The 20011-nt window shown below is 43.8% G+C and overlaps 3 protein-coding genes across 3 annotated transcripts; 2 read left to right on the forward strand and 1 right to left on the reverse strand.

Annotated features, from left to right (window-relative positions):
- Nucleotides 1-362: 362 nt before the first annotated feature.
- Nucleotides 363-9778, forward strand: vps16 (VPS16 core subunit of CORVET and HOPS complexes). Its single transcript, XM_037467484.2, has 24 exons — nt 363-652; nt 917-1005; nt 1106-1197; nt 1447-1575; nt 1656-1800; nt 1872-1987; nt 2120-2242; nt 2323-2378; nt 2530-2619; nt 2798-2969; nt 3058-3189; nt 4252-4379; nt 4529-4564; nt 4653-4761; nt 4854-4988; nt 5222-5330; nt 5398-5495; nt 6326-6430; nt 6514-6591; nt 6690-6776; nt 8511-8593; nt 8801-8897; nt 8988-9091; nt 9168-9778. Exons 1-24 carry the CDS (start codon nt 603-605, stop codon nt 9307-9309), a joined length of 2505 nt encoding a protein of 834 aa, XP_037323381.1. The 5' UTR covers nt 363-602; the 3' UTR covers nt 9310-9778.
- A 25-nt stretch (nt 9779-9803) lies between these two features.
- Nucleotides 9804-13267, forward strand: rgn (regucalcin). Its single transcript, XM_037467522.2, has 8 exons — nt 9804-9933; nt 11063-11238; nt 11312-11494; nt 11587-11687; nt 11800-11914; nt 12044-12175; nt 12284-12438; nt 12736-13267. The coding sequence occupies exons 2-8, from the start codon at nt 11076-11078 to the stop codon at nt 12784-12786; spliced, it is 900 nt and encodes a 299-aa protein (XP_037323419.2). The 5' UTR covers nt 9804-9933; nt 11063-11075; the 3' UTR covers nt 12787-13267.
- Nucleotides 13268-14241: 974 nt separating this feature from the next.
- LOC119215399 (formin-like protein 2) lies at nt 14242-19917 on the reverse strand. Its single transcript, XM_062560455.1, has 13 exons — nt 19802-19917; nt 19572-19592; nt 19012-19136; nt 18549-18751; nt 16643-16877; nt 16223-16291; nt 15806-15886; nt 15560-15689; nt 15302-15462; nt 15042-15143; nt 14831-14926; nt 14510-14633; nt 14242-14422 (listed from the first exon to the last, which is right to left on the reverse strand). The coding sequence occupies exons 3-13, from the start codon at nt 19096-19098 to the stop codon at nt 14334-14336; spliced, it is 1377 nt and encodes a 458-aa protein (XP_062416439.1). The 5' UTR covers nt 19099-19136; nt 19572-19592; nt 19802-19917; the 3' UTR covers nt 14242-14333.
- Nucleotides 19918-20011: the final 94 nt, after the last annotated feature.

Genomic DNA, 20011 nt, shown 5'->3' on the forward strand with positions numbered 1-20011 from the left:
GGTTGGGATGTCAGGAATCCAACAGATTGGATGTGATGGCCCATATTAGTATCAGTACTAGTGTTAGTACAAATATGTGTTACTACAAATACTAGCATTACTGTTAGTGTTACTATTAGTATTACGGTTACAATTATATTATTATTATCATGTTAATGTCTGTGTTAGTATTTGATTTCGGTTTTTGCTTTGTTTTATATACAATTCGTTTTAACCTTTGCATTATTGTGTGTTACATTTGTTTTAATATTAGCTTTTGCAGTTTATTTTATTAAATGTACACTTCTGTTCATCTGTGACTTTAAATTCCCTTTTTTAGATAAATAATTATCTATTTGACTTAATCTTTGTATGGTTTTAAAAGCTGTTAATGATAAATACATATTTAATGATTTGAATAAAACCTCGTTTTAGTCCAGATCATAATGAATGAAGACAGTTTTACTGTAATAAATATCAGCGGCCCCCAGGGGGCGACATGTAATGCACCGTAAAAGAAGAAGAAGAAGAAGAAGAAGAAGGCGTAGCAGTAGCATCACCTGACTGACCTAACGTTAGCTTGAAGCTCACAGAGAACCACCATCACGTAGAAGACGAGCATCATGACGTTCATCACAGCCAACTGGAACCCGCTGGGGGAAGCTTTCTATCGGTCAGTTTCACTCTGGTTCATCGGTTAGAGAACGTTAGCTTTGCAGCTAACACCCGCTGCTAGGTTAGCGTTAAATGTTAGCTTGCTAGTAGCCTGTTTGTTTACTATGTATTAACATCAGCATTACTATGAATATTCCTCATGACGAAGACTTTCTATCAGAACTCGCGTTCTGTCTGCTTTACAAGGTTCTTTAAATCTCACGTTTTAACGGACTCTGGCGGACACATCAGACCAACACGAGCTGAAATATTGTGTGTGCAGAAAGAGTGAGCTGTATGAGATGTGCTGGAACCTAAGAGAAGGACTCCGAGACTGTCTGGTGGCTGCAGCTCCATATGGAGGTCCAATAGGTAGGAAGACACTCCACACGCGCTGTGTAGCACAGGTATGGGTTATCATATCAGAAGTGAGCTTATTGCACAGTGATCATAAGGTCCTCATGTCCCTCAGCTCTCCTCAGAGAACCTCTCAGACGGTCTCCTAGTTCTCGTCCTCAGCTTGAGATTTATTCTGCATCTGGAGTCTCCATTGCCAGCTTCCCGGTAAATATACACACACACTAACCGATCACGTCATTTATTAGGAGCAAAACTGATCATTCGGATTCTGTAAATTATTAAGTCTTTTGGGGCTTTATCCTCAAAGGTAGAATCATCATTATTATTATTATTATTATTATTACACAAGCTATAATGAGTTCTTGTAGCTCTCTTAAAAAGGAGCTGATCAGTACTAGCAGGTTAATAAGTTGTCTCTATCCGTGTCTGTGTTCCCGTCTCTCTCTCTCTCAGTGGAAGAGTGGTCCAGTGGTCCACTTGGGTTGGACGGTCAGTGATGAGCTGTTGTGTATTCAGGAGGATGGATCGGTTCTGATCTACGATCTGTTTGGATCTTTCAAGAGACACTTCAGTATGGGACAGGTCAGGCTCTTCACTAAGCTCCTCAATATGGGATCCGTCAGTCTGCATCAGTTGATGTATCTACTGCTGGTTCTTAACAGGAAGTGGTCCAGAGTCAGGTTTTGGAAGCCAAAGTGTTCCACTCTCCGTATGGAACAGGGGTTGCCATAGTAACTGGCTCCTCGCGCTTCATCTTGGCAACCAACATTGATGACCTGAAGCTCAGAAGGTTACCTGAAGTCCCTGGTAGGTAGCACCTGGTAGACCTTAGTTCTTACTCCGGGTTATGGTGTTGAATCCTGCTTGTCTGTCTGCAGGTCTGCAAGGGAAACCCACCTGCTGGGTCGTCCTCAACCAGGACAGACAGACTAAAGTCCTCCTGTCCACCGGATCAGAATTGTACATCCTGGACAACACGTCCTGTACTGCGGTGGTGAGACCATTAACTGTCTGTTTTTCTTGCAGGTCCTCCATGTCTGAGTCCACATGAAATTGTTCTTTAGCTGCACAGGTACACGAGTTGAAAGACAGGGTACCAACTTCACCTGTCTTTTTTTGTCTTTAGAGTCCTCCAGGTCTTGGTCCTCAGGCCAGCAGTATTGTCCACATGTCTGTGTCTTTCAGCTATAAATACCTGGCTCTCTTAACTGACTCTGGTCACCTGTGGACAGGCCTCTCCCATCTTCAGGTAAGCTGCTCCTCAGCCCCACTTGCTGAGGGGGCAGGGTCTGTGAGAAGGATGATTGACATGTGATTCTGATCCTGCAGGACAAAATGAGTGAAGTTGACACTGAAAAGACGACCCCTCCCAAACAGATGGTCTGGTGTGTTTTACCTTTTACCTAATGTTGTTATCCGTCTTTCCACTTCTATCTATCCACCCTTCTCATTACCTGTCTGTCTACCTGTAGCTTTCTGTCTATTTATGTCACGGTCTACAATTTGCCTGTCTTATTAATCTCCTTACCTGTCCAGGTGTCGCAGACCAAAGAGTCAGCAGCCGTCTGTAGTGTTGATGTGGGACAGACTGCTCATGGTTGTCGGAGTCTGTCAGGACACCATCCAGTATCTTTTTAAGCCACTTCAGACAGTAACCACCAACCAACTGGGTTCAACTGGTGCTTCAAGCTACATTTAGGGTTCTCCTTGGACTATTTAAGTTTAACCCTCTACTGTTGAAGGAGACTTCCTTTTTGGGGAAGGGGATTCAAGGGGATGTTTAAACCTTGAATCTTGGCCTCAGATTCCCAACAGAGGACCAGTGTGTTTTGGTCGGAGAAATGGACGGAGTTCGCATTATCAGCTCAACCAATCAGGAGCTGCTTCAGGAGGTTCCTCTGGTGTGTCAGGAAATCTTCAAAATCGCTTCCATGGCTCCCGGTGCTCTTCTGCTGGAGGCCCACAGGGAGTACGAGGTAGGAAGCAGTTTGTCGCACTGAAGAACAAAGTCTGTCTCGCAGCAGGTTTTTTCTCATGAAGCCGATCTGTTTTATTTTTGTGTAGAAGTCGAGTCAGAAGGCTGATGAGTACCTGAGAGAGATCAAAGAGCAACGAATGCTTGCAGAAGCAGTTTGCCAATGCATCGAGGCAGCAGGACACGAATACGACCCAAATACGCAGAAATCCTTGATGAGGGTGAGAAACCAACTGCTTCTGTTCAAATTGACCCTAACGGCTACTGACGGAGATGTATACTGCTCCTCGATGCTATGCCTTCCATGTTTACTCCTCAAACCTCTTCCATCAGTCAAACTTTGTTTAGTTATTGTTACATGTCCATCATAACTAGCCCGCCGCTAGATGGCCGCTCATGGCTGATACTAAACGTCCCAGAAGGCACTGGTGTAGCGAGTTATCCTGATATTTATGTGTCACTCGCTCAAAGATGAACCGCACCTCCCTTGGAGAGTTACAATAGTCACTTTTCTATCTCATGGGTCCATCCGGGGAAATTGGTGGAAATGTCTTAAAAAAACATGTTTTGTCGTCCATAAAAATACTGTTATGGGTGTTATTTCCAAGTAGGCCTGTCATGGAAGATTTTCTCATGCAATCTTCAGTTCTAAAGTCTCTTGTGAATCCGTTGTAATTTCTGTTTTTATTTCTTGCAAAGAAGTCGTCTGCAACAGCTATACGTCCACAGGCAGCTCTTAATGTTTGGGAGCAACACCGATACGTTTATCCACTGACGAGGGTTGACACTGTGGGTTTGTTACCCTAAAGGGACCGAGACAGGCAACAAGCTTCCAGACCTGAAGGCCAACTCGAGGCAGTACATCTGTTTGATTAGATTTGGGGCCTCCAGGCAGCAAGTTATGTACAGACCAATGACATCAAAGAGGAGAGGTGCTCTGAGATTCTGCCCAAATAGTTGACACACAGCTGGTGTCGTGGAACTAGCTTTCAACATTAATGTAATAAAACATTCTGGCATCATTATATTTTACCATCACAGTCCACTAACTGCTCATGAAGTGCGATGCATTGAGTGGGTCGGTCTGACAGTAACTCATGTGCCACTTCCCCCCCCCCCCCCCCCCCTTTCTGTCTGATTACATTGTGTCACAGGAGACGTTTTGCGTATCAAACACAAGGAGACCTTCTTGCATTGTGTCTCATTCACCATGAGTTGTTCTTACATTTGCGGATGTCCATCAGGAGACGGCCTGTCTTCTCACATTGTCTTGCATCCTTCAGGCCGCATCCTTCGGCAAGTGTTTCCTGACGGACTTCAGTCCGGATCAGTTTGTGTCGACCTGCAGAGAACTCCGAGTGCTGAATGCCGTGAGAGAGAGCAGTGTGGGGCTGCCCCTCACTCACACGCAGTATCCTGGCAAATACATTGTACTGTTTCTATGTGTCTCAATCTCCAACAATTAGAGCTTCGTGAAGGATGTCACCTGATGTTTCACTGCATGTCAGCTGTTAATCTTTCTGTGTAACTGGTGACGAGCTCCTTGACATCTGACCTCAGATTCAAACAGATGACTCTCCAGGTGCTGATTGATAGGTGAATCGGCTCATCAATCTCCTCTGTTTTTGACTTTCTCTCTGGAGCTGTCTGATAACGTGCCCTTTTCTCTCTGTCTGCCTCCCAGGTTGGTTTATCGACAGTTTTATCCATTGGCGATAGAAATGTGTCGTTACCTGAAGATTCCAGATTATCAAGGAGTCAGCAGAGTCCTTAAACACTGGGCTTCATGCAAGGTAACCTGTTAACCTAGGTACAAATGTCGGGCTACAGTAACGTTCTTGGCTACTACACCTCACCTGTGTGACGGGGTGGTCGGTGTGCTCAGGTGCAGCAGAAGGACCTATCAGACGAGGCCATCGCCCGGGCGATGTGCGCTAAGGTGGGAGACTCACCTGGGGTTTCTTATTCAGACATCGCAGCCAAAGCGTACGAATGTGGACGCACTGAACTCGCCATCAAGGTAACTAGATATCATTCGTTAACGCTTCATCCAAAGTGACTCTCAATGAGTCTAAGAAGCTTCAGACCTAGAACAACACTAATAAAGAGAGTAAAGCCAAACAACTAAAGGTTTTAAGTAGGTGTGTTTCTAGTTTGCGTTCAGTCATCCCTGTTGTATGTTCACAAACCGTATACCTGTGTGTTACCTGGATCCATGCACATATACTGACCGTAGTTCTTTTGGACTCCCAGTTGTTGGACTTTGAAGCTAGGTCTGGAGAGCAGGTCCCTCTGCTGTTAAAGATGAAGAGGAGTCAGTTGGCTCTAAGTAAAGCCGTGGAGAGCGGAGACACAGATCTAGGTGAGTGTCTGCTAGCCCCACCTGTCCGTCAGGTAGATGATGTCGCACTGATTTCTCGTGTTCCCAGTTTACACAGTGGTGACGTACCTGAAGAACGAGATGAACAGAGGAGACTTCTTCATGACACTTAGGAACCAACCGGTCGCTTTGAGCCTCTACAGACAGGTACTGTTCATGCACCACATGAAAACAAGTCTTTTTCAGGGCTTCTAGTTCTGTCAGTGTTTCTCATGCACTTACTTGACAGTTCAACCCCTAGTGGACTGATTAGGAACAGCAGCTACCTTTACAGAAATGCGATTTATGTCTTTCTGTAATTCTTACACAATTAGTTGGGCTGTAAGTTTGACACCCCTAACCCTAAAATATAACCGTCTAACTTTTGTTTTAAAAAAGCTCAATTTAACAGGAACCACATTATTTGTTGTTTTTTTACTGCAAGTATTACGAAGGCAAATGACGTCAAACAAAAAGTGACCGATCCCGGCTGCCAAGATGAAAAGTTTTAAAACCTTTGTGGAAAGTGTGCTATTGTTGTGCAGGTAGATCTTAATAAAATAAACAACTTGTTTTATTATGAGTGTTGGTTTTAACTGGATATTGAGCAACAGTTAATGTTTCTGTTATTTAGCACTTCACATTGAACCGAAGAGGTAATGAAAGCCACCCTGACAAGGATACAAGGTTCATCGCTTCTTGCAGATTTCATTTAGATTTGGAGTAGCCTCGGGTCCGTCTGCACCAGCCCCCTTGGAGAAGGTGCTGTAGACCCAGACTGCTGGAGAGCCTCTTAGGACACGCTAATCTCCCCTCTCCTTCGATAAGAATTCCCATCTCATTGATGCACTAACCCTCTCCTCATGGTTCTATCTGCACCCTGCCGTGGCCCTGGTGACACCTGCTGCTGTTAATTCCATTAGTTAGCCGAATGCTCCTGCCCTATTGATCCAGTTCTCTTCATCAATCTGTAGTTATTATGTTTTCTGTATTTTCAGTTCTGTAAACTGCAGGAACAAGAAACTCTGAAGGACCTTTATAACCAGGACGATGACCACAAGGAACTAGCCAACTACTACGTTACTGCCAGTTACAGAGAAAAGGTACAAACTGATGTGGATGTGAGTTTCAGTGGGTTGAAGTGAGTCCAAGCCTTTATCCATAGACCTTCATTCTGTGTGTGCAGAGGTTAGAGAGCCGTCTGTCTCTACTGCAGAGCGCTGTGGATGAATACAACAAAGCCAAGAATGAGTTCTCTGCAAAGGTAAAACTTGTATATTATTATAATATAAGCTTGAAATTCCCTGCATACTCAACTTTGACTCTAGTTTTAATGGTAAAGAGTAATTCATCTTTTTTCAGGCCACAGAGGAAGAAATGCGTCTCTTACGTTTCCAACGTAAACTCGATGATGAGAAAGGGGCGGGGCTACTGGAACTGTCTCTACAGGTACATGAAGGGGTGGAGCCTCTTGGCTTGTGTGGCGTTTGGTCATCAGGGAATTTCAGCTTTCATACTGGATTGAAGTTGTCAAGAAAAGACCCAACATCTTTTTATAACCACTATTCCTTGACCTTTGTGGAAAAGGTCACGGGGTCAAACGAAAGATGGTTATGGGAGTTAGTGAGGAGTTAGGAAAGGACGAGGCGGTGTTTAGGGATTGACTCCACTTCCACTGAGCTGCTTAGTTGTGATGGAGGAGACGCATGTTGGTGACATAGAAGCCTCTGAGATGCCTTCATGCAATGTGACTCATCCAGACAACCAGCTTAAAGACTTTATTAACATCCATGAGTCATGCTAACGGTTACTCATGTGATCTGTGTTTCTACGTCATGATCGTAAATTCTCGGACCAATGAGAGGTTGGGGAGGGATTTGTGTGCAGCAGCAGGTTACATAGACGTATGGTATTAAATACAGTGTGTTAGTGGTTTATTTAGTGAAATAGAAGTGTGTGGAGTAGAATAGGTGTCAAATTGAAATAGTGGTGCATTGGTTGTTGAATTAAGACGTGGTTCTTTGTAACGGTTCAAACCTACGAGGATGAAGCCTGAGGGGATTTGTTGAACAGTATTTTAGCAGTAATGTGTTTCTGGATCATTCTGCAGTAAGGTGGTGAAGAGGGTGGTCCGGGTCAGGTCCTCCTCTCCACCACCTGTGCAGGTTGCTGCACTGTCCACAACAGACTGGTAGAACATCTCCAACATCTTGCTGCACACGTTAAAGGTTCAAAGTTCTCTCGAGTAAAAGTGGGCTCAGCGTTGATGTTCCCGTTCAGTCTGTTGATGAAGTGTTAATTTTGATTGTTGTTTTTGATTTAGTCTTTAGACGAAAATGCATTTTAGTTTTTAGTCACATTTAATAGCCATTTTAAACTCATTTCTTCCCTTCTCAGACCCAGGAACCCCCTGTGTTGTGTCTACAGCTGCATACTAGTCTAGCTTACAGTACTTAGGTTGTCCATTAGATATCCCTCCTAGGACAGGTCTATAGCAGGGAGGGGGGGGGCACAATGGGCCAGGAACAAATGGATGTTGGTGTGTTCTGATATAAATGACATGTGAAAAATCATTACATGAAAGGATTTGGCTTTTAACAAGTAGATAAGCGTCTATTTGGTTTAAAGCTCCGCCGACTTCATGAGAACCAGGAACCTAAACACAACACTTCAAAAGTCAGTGCGTGAGGCTTCAGAACCCTGCAGTATGTTTATTATTTAGATGTGTTTGGAGAAGACTTCTGTAACGGACTGTTCATCCAGCCGAGGAAACGCTGGCACCAGGTCCACATGAACATCTGGGCTGGCCAACCAGCCCCCAGCTGTTGAACGGGTCTTCATCTCTATGCACATCGGTCACCGTTAGCTAAACCAAGGAAGTGCACAAGAACCACCGCCCCCCCCACAGTGACCGATCGGTCTGGGTCCGTGGATGATGTCATCATGACACTTGACCTCCGTACTTTGCTGTGTCTGTTAGGTACACGCGAATTTAGGGTGAAAAAATAGTGACTTTGTCACCACCAACATTTTGGTCTCGTTTCTCAGTGAGAAACCTTCCTGAGCACATTTGATCATTTGAATCCAGCATAAGTCTTTGCGTTTACTTCTTAATTGGAGCAAATGATAGCAGCCAGAATATGGCAAGAGCCTTTGTTGTGATGTCACTTCCTGTTTGTGTAGGCTACCATGGAGGCTCTGTTGGCTTTAGGACTCTACAAACAAGCAGAGCAACTGTACAGGGACTTCAGAGTACCTGACAAAAGGTAAGACACCTTTTTAGCCTTGTGAAGCCACAACCCATAATCCACAATGTTACGTTGCTATGGTGATGAAATGATGCATGTTAAAGATATTTATTCTGGTTAATTAAAAAGCTCTAAAATGCAGAATTATCTTCTGTTTGACCTTGTATTCTCTACCTGCCTGTCTCGCACTGTGTGTGTGGACCTGCCGGTGCGTCACCTCTGCAGGTATTGGTGGTTAAAACTCAAGTCCCTGGCAGAGAAGGAGGAGTGGGACGAGTTGGAGAAGTTCTCAAAGAGCAAGAAGTCCCCTATTGGCTACCTGGTGAGCCTCACTCACTTCAGCATTGTTGACCTTTTCAATAAAAAGATGGTGCCACATTTTCCAGCATTTTTAGCACTGACTCTTGTTTAGGCGTTTGTTGAAGTTTGCATGAAGAGTAACAACAAGTACGAAGCCAAGAAGTATGTTTCCAAGGTCACACCTGAGCAGAGGGTCAAAGCTCACCTGGCCATTAGGTAAGATTCAAAGCACCATGGGCCGCACGCACGTGAGACCCGACTTCTCCGATAACTCTTCTTCTCGTCCAATCAGTGATCTCGACGGTGCAGCAGACGCCGCCATCGAGAGGAAGAATGACTCTGAGATTGCGGCGGTCCTCTCAAGATGTTCCGCCGCCGACCGCCTGTTGATTGACAAGTTGAACCGAGCCCGAGCGTCCACTGTCAAAAAGTGATCTTCCTTTCAGAGGAGATGAACAGGCAGTTGATGGTCTGCTGCCACGTAGTGATCCATAAATAAGAAACCAGTTTCTTCATGTCTGATCATGTTATTGAACAAGAATGTTGTTCTTTGTTTCTGTCTGACCTCTGAATCCCCCTCTCCTGATCCTATTTTTTTTCATTTATCATTTGTAGCTGCCTTCTTATTTTGTACTGCTGCGGTTTCAAATGTACCAACCAGCGGAATGTTTTTTTGAGAAGTTACAAGCAATATGTCACAAAATGAACTGAATGAATATACATGTTTAAATTCTGGTTCTACTTCACTATAAAATCTAATTTAATTATTTTTTCAGTTTAATTTATTTTCAACAAAAACTTCTCTGGGGCTTTAAGTCTAAATTTATTATGCGTTTAGTCACACTAAATCAGGTTTAACATGTACCTTATCAGTAATCGATAATAAAATTTGATTATAGGTCATCGGAGTTTTTTTTTCTTTTTGTTACTGAGGTACTTCCGGGTTGTGGGCGGAGCTGTTGTCAGCCGATCGGCTCGAGACAAGTAACTTAAAACAACTCTTTGATCCTTTTAGGAAGTTTTACTGCTTGGAATACTTAACGTCACGTCCTTATCAGGTAAGTGTCCGTTTGTCCTTCTGTGTACTCAAAGTGAACAATGTTAAAGTAAACGTTGCCCTAAAGTAGTACATGTGTTTAAAAGGATCTGTGGTCTGACGGTTCTTTGAGCTAAACAGTGAAACGTGAGGAAACGCGTCACGTGTATCAAAGTCTAGTTACGGTGGCGTGGTGGTATAGAACGTCCGCACGTGGCGGCCATCTTGGTACAGTCAGCTCGCTCACCCATATTGTTAGTTGTACATGTACTTTAAATAATAACGTTCCAACCAATTGTTTAACGGCTTGGTTTGTTATAACGTCAGATATGTAGTAATGCATACTCATTAATAATCTGTTTAATGTAATTTTTGTATGAAAATGGTCCATGGTTATAATTAAGAAGTGTGCAGTGTGATGAATACATCTCTGTACAGGGAGGGGAATGCAGCATTTCTTGATGTATATTTGTAAAGAGAAATCATGTTCCTATTTTAGAACATTATTCTGTTTGAATAATAATTCATAGTATGTATGCATTGTCATAACTACATCTGTCGTTTATAACAAACCAAAAATTGACCAAGTTATGGTTATTTAAAAAGTACATGGATCACTACCAACACAATATTGTGGGCGAGCTATCTGGACCAAGATGGCCGCCATGTGCGGACGTACGACTCCGTTGGCCGGAAACGCGGACGAGACCTCTAGCCTTTAAACACATGCGCAAACACGCACGCAATCCCGAGTCATCTAGGGTTTGTGCCGAATGTTACAGAACAAATTTCAGCAGTGCCAATGAGCAAGGCAGCAACAAAGGCTCCGGGAGAGAGAAATTAAAACTTTAAACCAGGATAAAGTAAAGTATCATTAAGTACTACGTGCTAGTACTTCTAGCTGTACAATATGCAGTAGTGATTGTCCACATGGAGCATTCTAACTTCATTCATAACATGTCATATGTATTGTCCTGTGGTGTACATTTTACTATTGTAACTTGTATAGTTGTGTTGTGTATTTTACGATTACAAGTGGTGTACATTTTACGTGCAAAACCACTATAAATATATTTTCCAGCAATTATTTCACTTTCTGGGATTTCCAATTTCAATGTTTTGAGGCGACTACCCCTCTGTGATTGATCCAGACCTGCGGGTGAGATGGCATCTGTAAAAGTGGAGTGCGTTGTGAAGGAGAGCGCTTTGATTGGTGAAGGGCCAGTGTGGGAGGAGTCAGAGCAGACGTTAATGTTTGTTGACATTGCTGGGCAGAAGATCCACAGATGGAGTCCATCAACCAATCAAATCCAGTCTTTGGAAACAGGTCTGCAAATTAGAAAGTTCCACATTTAAAGAAAACAAAACCGGGCTGTTTTACACCTCTTGTCTGTCCTCAGGTGGGACAGTGGGCTTTGTGGTTCCACGCAGGTCCGGTGGTTACGTTGCAGGTGTGGGCCGCAGCATCGTCGCTGTTGATTGGTCCACACAGATGATGACATCTTTGGTGGCAGTTGACGAAGACAGAACAAACAACCGGCTGAACGACGGAAAGGTCGATCCAATTGGACGCCTGCTGGCAGGTGAGTCAGGTCACCTGTAGACTTGTCAGCCTACCTGTCTCGTGTTACCATATTGCCATGGTAACAGTGTGTGTGTGTGTGTGTCGTCTCAGGTACGATGGGGAAGGAGGAGCAACCCGCTGTGGTTCAGAGACAACAAGGGTCCTTATTCTCTGTAAACTCTGACCTCAGCGTGACCAAACACCTCAGCCAGGTGGGTCTACAGCAGCTAAAAGACACCTGTAGCTGTCTGTCCCTTTGTGCTTGTCCGTCCCTGTGTCAGCCCGTCTCTCTTTACCTGTCTCACTTTTACTTGTCTGTTTCAGCTGGACATATCTAACGGGATGGACTGGTCTTTGGACCAGAAGACGTTTTTCTACATCGACAGTTTGTCTCTGACAGTCGACGCCTTTGACTATGACAAAAACAGCGGAGAAATTGGTATTATTGTAGTTATACAGTAGTAGCAGTGTACCCTGGCACATATGTATTTATACTTCAGGACATGTGTACCTATACTGTAGCACGTGTGTACGTTAAGAAGTATTTATTTATTTCTCCATCACCTAGGTAACCGCCGCGTGGTGTATCGTATGGAAAAAGGGGAGGGGCTCCCTGATGGGATGACAGTCGATTCTGATGGTTGTCTCTGGGTGGCCTGTTACAATGGAGGAAGAGTCATCAAAATCGACCCTGTTACTGGTAGATTCTACTGGTTGTACTGTTACAACAGAGAAAGAGTCTGGCTCTACTGGTTAGGGTTTGTGTGATGGTTGACCCTTTATAAACACTTTACCCGTGTTCTTTCAGGTGTGAGGCTTCAGACGGTCTCTCTACCAGTGACGAAGACAACATCGTGTTGTTTTGGCGGTCCAGACTACTCTGACCTTTACGTGACCTCAGCCTGTCTGGGCCTCGACCAATCTGGGAGAAGACAACAGCCACTGGCTGGAAGCACCTTCAGGGTGAGACTCACCTGTACCACTGCCCTAGCTCTATCACGACTCACCTTTACCATTGACTGACCCGTACCAACACTCACCCGTATTATTTACTCACCTGTAACACTGACTTATCACACACTCACCGTTCTACCACTCACCCGTATCACCCGTACCACCGACTCACCCGTACCACCGACTCTCTTGTATCACTCACTTACCCGTACCCTCGACTTATGTGTTCCACTGTCTCACCTGTACTATAGACTCACCCGCACCAACAACACACCTGTACAACCAACTTATCTTTGTTTTTCACAGGTGACTGGACTGAGCGTCAAAGGTCAGCCGTCGAATGCTTTCTCTGGATGATCACCTGTCACTGGGCACATTTTTTTGTAGGAAGTGATTAATGAATTATTCTTAATAACTATTTACATTTAATATAATGTTGGTTTCTGTAATGTATTTGCAGCATTTTATGAAGGCAGATAAAATGTATGAGTCAGGAAAAAAAATAATTTGTAAAAATACCACAGAGCTTTGGACAAATGTCTATCTTATAACCTTTACTCTACTATTTTGTCTTTGTTAAATTAGTTTTGCTCACTAGTCTCAGCTTCTTTTGTTTGGTAATTCAATGTTAATAGAGCAACAAGACCAGATACGATTGTTGGAGTTCTTTGTGCTAATAATTAATCAAGTTTATTCGAAGCATCTTAATGTTGGTTAAATGTATTATAAGCTCAATAGTTGTCTATTTTAAGCAAGTTATTTGTTTATGTCAAACAAGCATTTTTTTTTTTATCGCTGTTTAGTATCATCTTCATATTAAACTCAACAGATGTCTTTATTTTCATCCCATTATTAATTATCTCGATAATAGATGTTGCTTTTTTATTCACAATAATTATGTTAATATCAAGCTCAATAGTTGTTTTTATTTGAATCATATTAATGCTTGTCATATAGTAATCTGAAGGGACAGTATTATCACATAGACGGTTTTGTTTTATTTAAAGCAACAAGTGCAGAATCACAACAAACAAACAATCACATGTTTCTAGAAAATGTCTGTACACGTAGAAAACGTTGTGCTTTCTCTCTTCTTTTGTTTTAACTTTTAACTGAAATTATATTTTACGTTATTCAATGAAAACGGTAAAGGGGGAGTTGATGACGGGTCGATTATGGACTAGATACGTGATTCTGGACTCCCCATGGACAGAAATAATTTAGGACAACTACAACCGTCTGTGCTTCTCCTTCTCCATCCAAGTTTAGGGACTTCATAAGTTCTGTAAGGAGAACCCTCCATGGGGACTCCATAATGTCTTTAAAGAGAACCCTGCAGGTTTCAAGTGGAGCAGGACCCTCCATGAGTCTCCGGACCTTCTCTATGTGTGTGTGTCCTGAACCAGCAGAATGAAGAGCTTCTTTGATGAATCAGGTAAGTTCATTTTCTCTTTACCTCCAACGTGTTGGATTCATGCTGGTCAAAGGGTTTCCTTGTGGTGTCTGCTAGTGTGGCTCTGGTGATGGCTTGCAGGCTAAGGTGCTAACAGCAGCACTTGCGAGGAGATGATTAAAAAGGAAGGGACTGGGCCAGGGGGTAAAATGGTCGAAGCAGTCTCTTGACCTTGTGAAACACAAACCTAAGACAGTGTTCTCTTGTAAACACAGTAGAAAAGAACAAGGGGAAAGGAGCAGAACTGTGTACAAGATCCAGGTAAATACACCCAGAATCACCACAGAACTGGGGTTCTGTAACAGAGGACAGATCAGAGGTCAGCTGGTGGCTGGTCACAGACAGACCAATAAGACAACACACAGACTATGACATCATCACCTCACATCACTCAGCCTTTCAAAGTGCTAATTGGTCGTTGAGTACTTTGCTGTGATTTAATGTCTCTCTCTCAGTAGTGCTCCTCAGAGTGGGCGGGGTCACAGAAAAAGCGAGAGCTGCGTTTGGCTGATCGGGCCGTGAAAGGTACAGCTTTCAGAGCTGCGTGTGAGAAAAAACAAAACAGAACTTGAGTTGTAGTTCACCTGTGACAGTTTCCTCAGGTGTCACATGTGATGATGTGTTTACCTGTGATGATATCCTCAATGGCTCCATCCTTCCCTTCGTAAACATGGCGACTGTCTTTTCCTTGTTTTCGTCTGAGCTCTGTGAGAAGCTCCTGCTGCTGCCGCTTGCCCCTGTGGGAGGGAGACTGGAGAGGCAGGAAGGGGGGGGGGCAGATTATGAGTTCATAAGTACTCGTACACAAGCTGCTATGTCAAACTGCGAGCGAATCGGGGTCCAGCTGGATGTGAGTCGGTGAGACAGTCTGCGAGTTAGTCCGGCTGCGATTGGGTCATGGTGCGACTTATATGAGTTTAGCTGCGAGTACTTCAGGCTGCGAGTCACCTTGGTCTCCTGTTCCTCCTGCTGGTCCTCTTGCTCCATCTTCTCCAGTAATATTTGTTCTTGACGCCTCCTTTGCTCGTTTTCCTCCTCTGCCAGCTGTTTGTACACAAATATAGAAACACACACAGTGAATACTCAACAACCCTGTGTTGAGACATCCGTGTCCGTAAACAACGCCACCGATGTAGGAGGTGGGTCCCGAGTCACTCACCCTGTATGCCTTGATGAAGCGAACAAAGATGGGAAAGAACACAGATGGCGGCATCGTCTTTGAACTCTCTCCGAAAAATTTCACCACGTCTTCAAAAGCATCCTGACGAAAATCCAGATAAAATTATTGTTTATCAAATAGTAGGATTAATAATGATGGATCAGTGATGTCATCGGCATCAAGAAAATGTAAATAATGTGTCATTGTTGAAGATTAATATTCAAGCATTAGCTGACCACCACATGCTGTGCATGTCTCACCTCAGCGATGCGTGCGTCCTCCAGCAGTTTGCTAAGCCGTGATTCGTGTCTGCTGATGAAATCCTTCAGAATGGCGTTGTGTTGAACACTGAACTCTCTCCAGGTGAGCTCCATGCCGCGCTGCAGCTCCTTCACATCACACAGCACGTTCTCTAGACTCACTGCACGGGGGAGGACAGGTGAGAGAAGAAGGTCAATGCGGATGGGAGACTGGTGAGGGCGGAGTCTGTCGTGGAGTGCTCTCATTGGCCGACTTACCTGCTGCAGCCTTGTCCACATAGTGAAGCTCGTTGTAGAACAAACACTTTGCAGGATATTTGTCTCTGACCACGTTGGCGATGTAATGAAGCAACGTCTGTTTCCTGTCTGTGGACTTGGTCTCCAAGAGCTGAAACACAAACACAAAGCTTGAACAATGCTAATTAATGTGCTGCTCTAATAGATCACCGTATCCATTTTTGTGTATCTGCCTGCCGTCTCTCTGTCTGTCAGTTGGTTAGTTACCAGGTCGAGACTCTGCAGCTTGAATCCGTACACTGCTCCTCTCTTACTGCTGTTCATGTAGTTCCCCAAAGCCAAAATGATCTACACAAAAGAAGGTATGTTTCATTCTCAATTTTCCGATCATTTATACAAATGTATACATTAAATGCATAAACATTAAATGCATATCAACATATTGGATCCTCGGTTTTACTGAAATACAGCTATACAGTATCATAGCAGTGATTTTATGTTAACTGATTTATATTTGTGGTAAATCTATATTAACATATTTACAGGTTATACTTCTATAGTTTGAGTTTATACATTTCTATAATATACAAATAGTTTATTTACTTCTATAATATATTTAGAATGTATATACTTGTATAATAAGATATTTAGAGTTTAAATACGTATATTGTAGCACAGACTGACCTCCAGGATCTTCTTGAGCTTCTGAGATGATTTGATAGAAACTGAAGCTGCGATCATGGCGTGAAGTTGCTAAGAAAAAACAAACCGCAAAGAGGTCATTAGTTGGTCTCTCTTTGCCTTTCTGGATCTCTTCCTTTCCGTCTAACTTTGTGCGTCTCTCTCTACCTGTCTTGTCTCTCAGTGACGGCCGGTATAAAATCTCCCACGTAGGGTTATCTAATCAATTTCAGCAAACATTACTGGGTATATTCCATATTTAAAAACACAAATATTGACAATTAATATGAATATTATCTTTTCAATTTTTTCCTATTGGGCTGAAAGAGGGGCACTCCAGGTGGGCAGCGCCCCATTGCCGTCTCTTTGCCAGCCGCCACTCTTCTCCCACTACTTGTTTGTCTCTCTCCCTATCTGCCTTACCGGGGTTAACATCTGTACATTGTCTGCGAAGTTGCCCATGAAGGTCATGATGGACATGCGCTGGTTGAGTCTCTCAATGCGACTGAACTGCATCATGAACCGGTCTTCGTCACTCAGAGCCTCGGTGGGCTTTCGATCCCTCTCGTATTGGCGTAGAAGTTTCACTTCTGCTTCAGTGGGCAGGAAACGCATGAGGCACTCGACAAAGTCGACTCGCACGGTGCGAAGGTCAAACCTGCGGAGACACACAAAGGGTTAACCCTAAAACATGGTTATATACACTCACCGGCCACTTTATTAGGTACCCCATGCTAGTAACGGGTTGGACCCCCTTTTGCCTTCAGAACTGCCTCAATTCTTTGTGGCATAGATTCAACGAGGTGCTGGAAGCATTCCTCAGGGAGTTTGGTCCATATTGACATGATGGCATCACACAGTTGCCGCAGATTTGTCGGCTGCACATCCATGATGCGAATCTCCCGTTCCACCACATCCCAAAGATGCTCTATTGGATTGAGATCTGGTGATTGTGGAGGCCATTTGAGTACAGCGAACTCATTGTCATGTTCAAGAAACCAGTCTGAGATGATTCCAGCTTTATGACATGGCGCTTTATCCTGCTGAAAGTAGCCATCAGAAGTTGGGTACATTGTGGTCATAAAGGGATGGACATGGTCAGCAACAATACTCAGGTAGGCTGTGGCGTTGCAACGATGCTCAATTGGTACCAAGGGGCCCAAAGAGTGCCAAGAAAATATTCCCCACACCATGACACCACCACCACCAGCCTGAACCGTTGATACAAGGCAGGATGGATCCATGCTTTCATGTTGTAGACGCCAAATTCTGACCCTACCATCCGAATGTCGCAGCAGAATTCGAGACTCATCAGACCAGGCAACGTTTTTCCAATCTTCTATTGTCCAATTTCGATGAGCTTGTGCAAATTGTAGCCTCAGTTTCCTGTTCTTAGCTGAAAGGAGTGGCACCCGGTGTGGTCTTCTGCTGCTGTGGCCCATCTGCCTCAAAGTGCGACGTACTGTGCGTTCAGAGATGCTCTTATGCCCACCTTGGTTGTAACGGGTGGTTATTTGAGTCACTGTTGCCCTTCTATCAGCTCGAACCAGTCTGGCCATTCTCCTCTGACCTCTGGCATCAACAAGGCATTTCCGCCCACAGAACTGCCGCTCACTGGATGTTTTTTCTTTTTCGGACCATTCTCTGTAAACCCTAGAGATGGTTGTGCGTGAAAATCCCAGTAGATTAGCAGTTTCTGAAATACTCAGACCAGCCCTTCTGGCACCAACAATCATGCCACGTTCAAAGTCACTCAAATCACCTTTCTTCCCCATACTGATGCTCGGTTTGAACTGCAGGAGATTGTCTTGACAATGTCTACATGCCTAAATGCACTGAGTTGCCGCCATGTGATTGGCTGCTTAGAAATTAAGTGTTAACGAGCAGTTGGACAGGTGTACCTAATAAAGTGGCCGGTGAGTGTATGTTATATGTATACACAGTGCTTTGCATAAACATTTAACCCATGTATTCACCCGTATTATTGTAAAACCCCTCACAAAGGTCCAGTGAGACCATTTGCGAGTGACATAATTAGTAAATGTGGTCCATGTGTCTGCTATTTAAGGTTTTCACTTGTTACTGGTTATTTGTAGAGGTGGTTTACTGGTGTATTTACGTGTTTCTCATAGAGTTGTTTTACTCGTCACTTGTATTGGTGTAGTGGTTTTACTTGTTCCTGGTGTTGGTAGGGGTAGTTCTACGGCTGTCACTGGTCAGTTTATTCAACTGGTGTTACTCGTTAAGGATTACTTGTTGGTATTACTTGTGTTCTTGTTTCTGGTCCTTTCGGTATTCACACTCGTGTTGTTGTTTATGGCAGACTTACGTGTGGATGGCGCGACAGATGACCTCCGGTCCCTGGCCGGCCTTTCTTAAAGTGATGGCCAGGTTCTTAGACCGGTTGGCCTCCAGCAGAGATACTTTGGATGGAGCTTTTTGAGGAACTTTCTGTCTGGACAAAGTCAAGTCCACTGCTGGACCCTGAGCCTTTGTCTTAAACATCTCCTCAAACTCCTCCACATTCAGGTCCTGAGAGAAAGACATTTACATTTTACAACATTCTCAGGAATAAGAGTCTAAATTTGAAATATCTGGTGAAAGTCTGGGCAAAGTATATATAAAACCTTTATTTTCCAAGGAGGTGTCATTTCGATTAATACCCTGTTCACTTGGTCAACAACTTACTTTAGCTGAAGCTGGTTGTTGTGAACACGTGACAACAGCTTTGGTATGAATATTAGTTTTTACCCTTGAATGTAAATCATTTGAATACGTTAATGTAATTGTACCTGCAGGATAGCCTCGTCGTCGATGTCGTTGAAGACGGTCCCGTTGATCTGACTTGGTTTAAGGGCGACCCAGTTCAACACAGGCATCCTGAACTTGGTCTGGATTGGCTTCTTTATTTTCACCGCTGTACATCGGGGACAGACAGGTGATCAGTGAGTCTCCTACACATCAGATTTACTTTGAGAAGGATTAAGTCTACATTGTGTTCAGACTGAATGTGAAAATTTCACTTTGGTCTTTATTCTTCGACATCTAGAATGTTTCAGTTAGCTTGTTCACCTCCGACAATCAAAGTACGTTTGACCCTTCAATTCTTCTTTAACAGGTTAGGGTAAACTAAGTTAGACTATCCGATAACATAACACAATCTTAACTAAACTCCTTTAACCTTAGATGTGCTTCATCTTCAATCTGAATGATGTTAAACAAGGGAATTTAATCAAAGATCAACTAGCCAATAGCTGATGAAGGGACGACAGACAGACAGACGGACGGAGAAGGATGTAGGATTATCACGAAATATGATAACGGTAAAATTTAACATTATAAGCCAACGTACAGAATAACTTAAGAGGACCCTCTGCCAGCAGAATGAAAGAAAGAACATGTTAGTGTTATGAAACTTGTCATTTAACATGATAACTGGAAATTCTTGATTGTGATTGGCTGAAAGTGGAAACCCAATCCCTGCGACTCACCGACAACAAAAACAAACCAACAGTTAACAGTCAAGAGGAGCATTCTAATATTCTGTATTCTGTTATATTAATGCTGCTTGGTAAGTCTCACCTGCAAGTCCAGAGTTAAAGATCACTGTAGGTGACCCACCTGAACCTGGAAGAGGGGGGGCAACAGGGGGAGGAGGGGGGGGAGTGGGGGCAGAGGAAGAGAGCTCGCTGGTACGACATGGAGGAGGAGGTGGAGGAGGAGGAGCGGGTGGGGGGGGTGCCTGGTAGGACCCATTGAGCACTTTAAAGAGAAGAAGAAATAAGTCAAACC

This window comes from Pungitius pungitius, unplaced genomic scaffold (assembly GCF_949316345.1).
Source record: "Pungitius pungitius unplaced genomic scaffold, fPunPun2.1 scaffold_131, whole genome shotgun sequence".
In the NCBI taxonomy this organism is placed as follows: domain Eukaryota; kingdom Metazoa; phylum Chordata; class Actinopteri; order Perciformes; family Gasterosteidae; genus Pungitius; species Pungitius pungitius.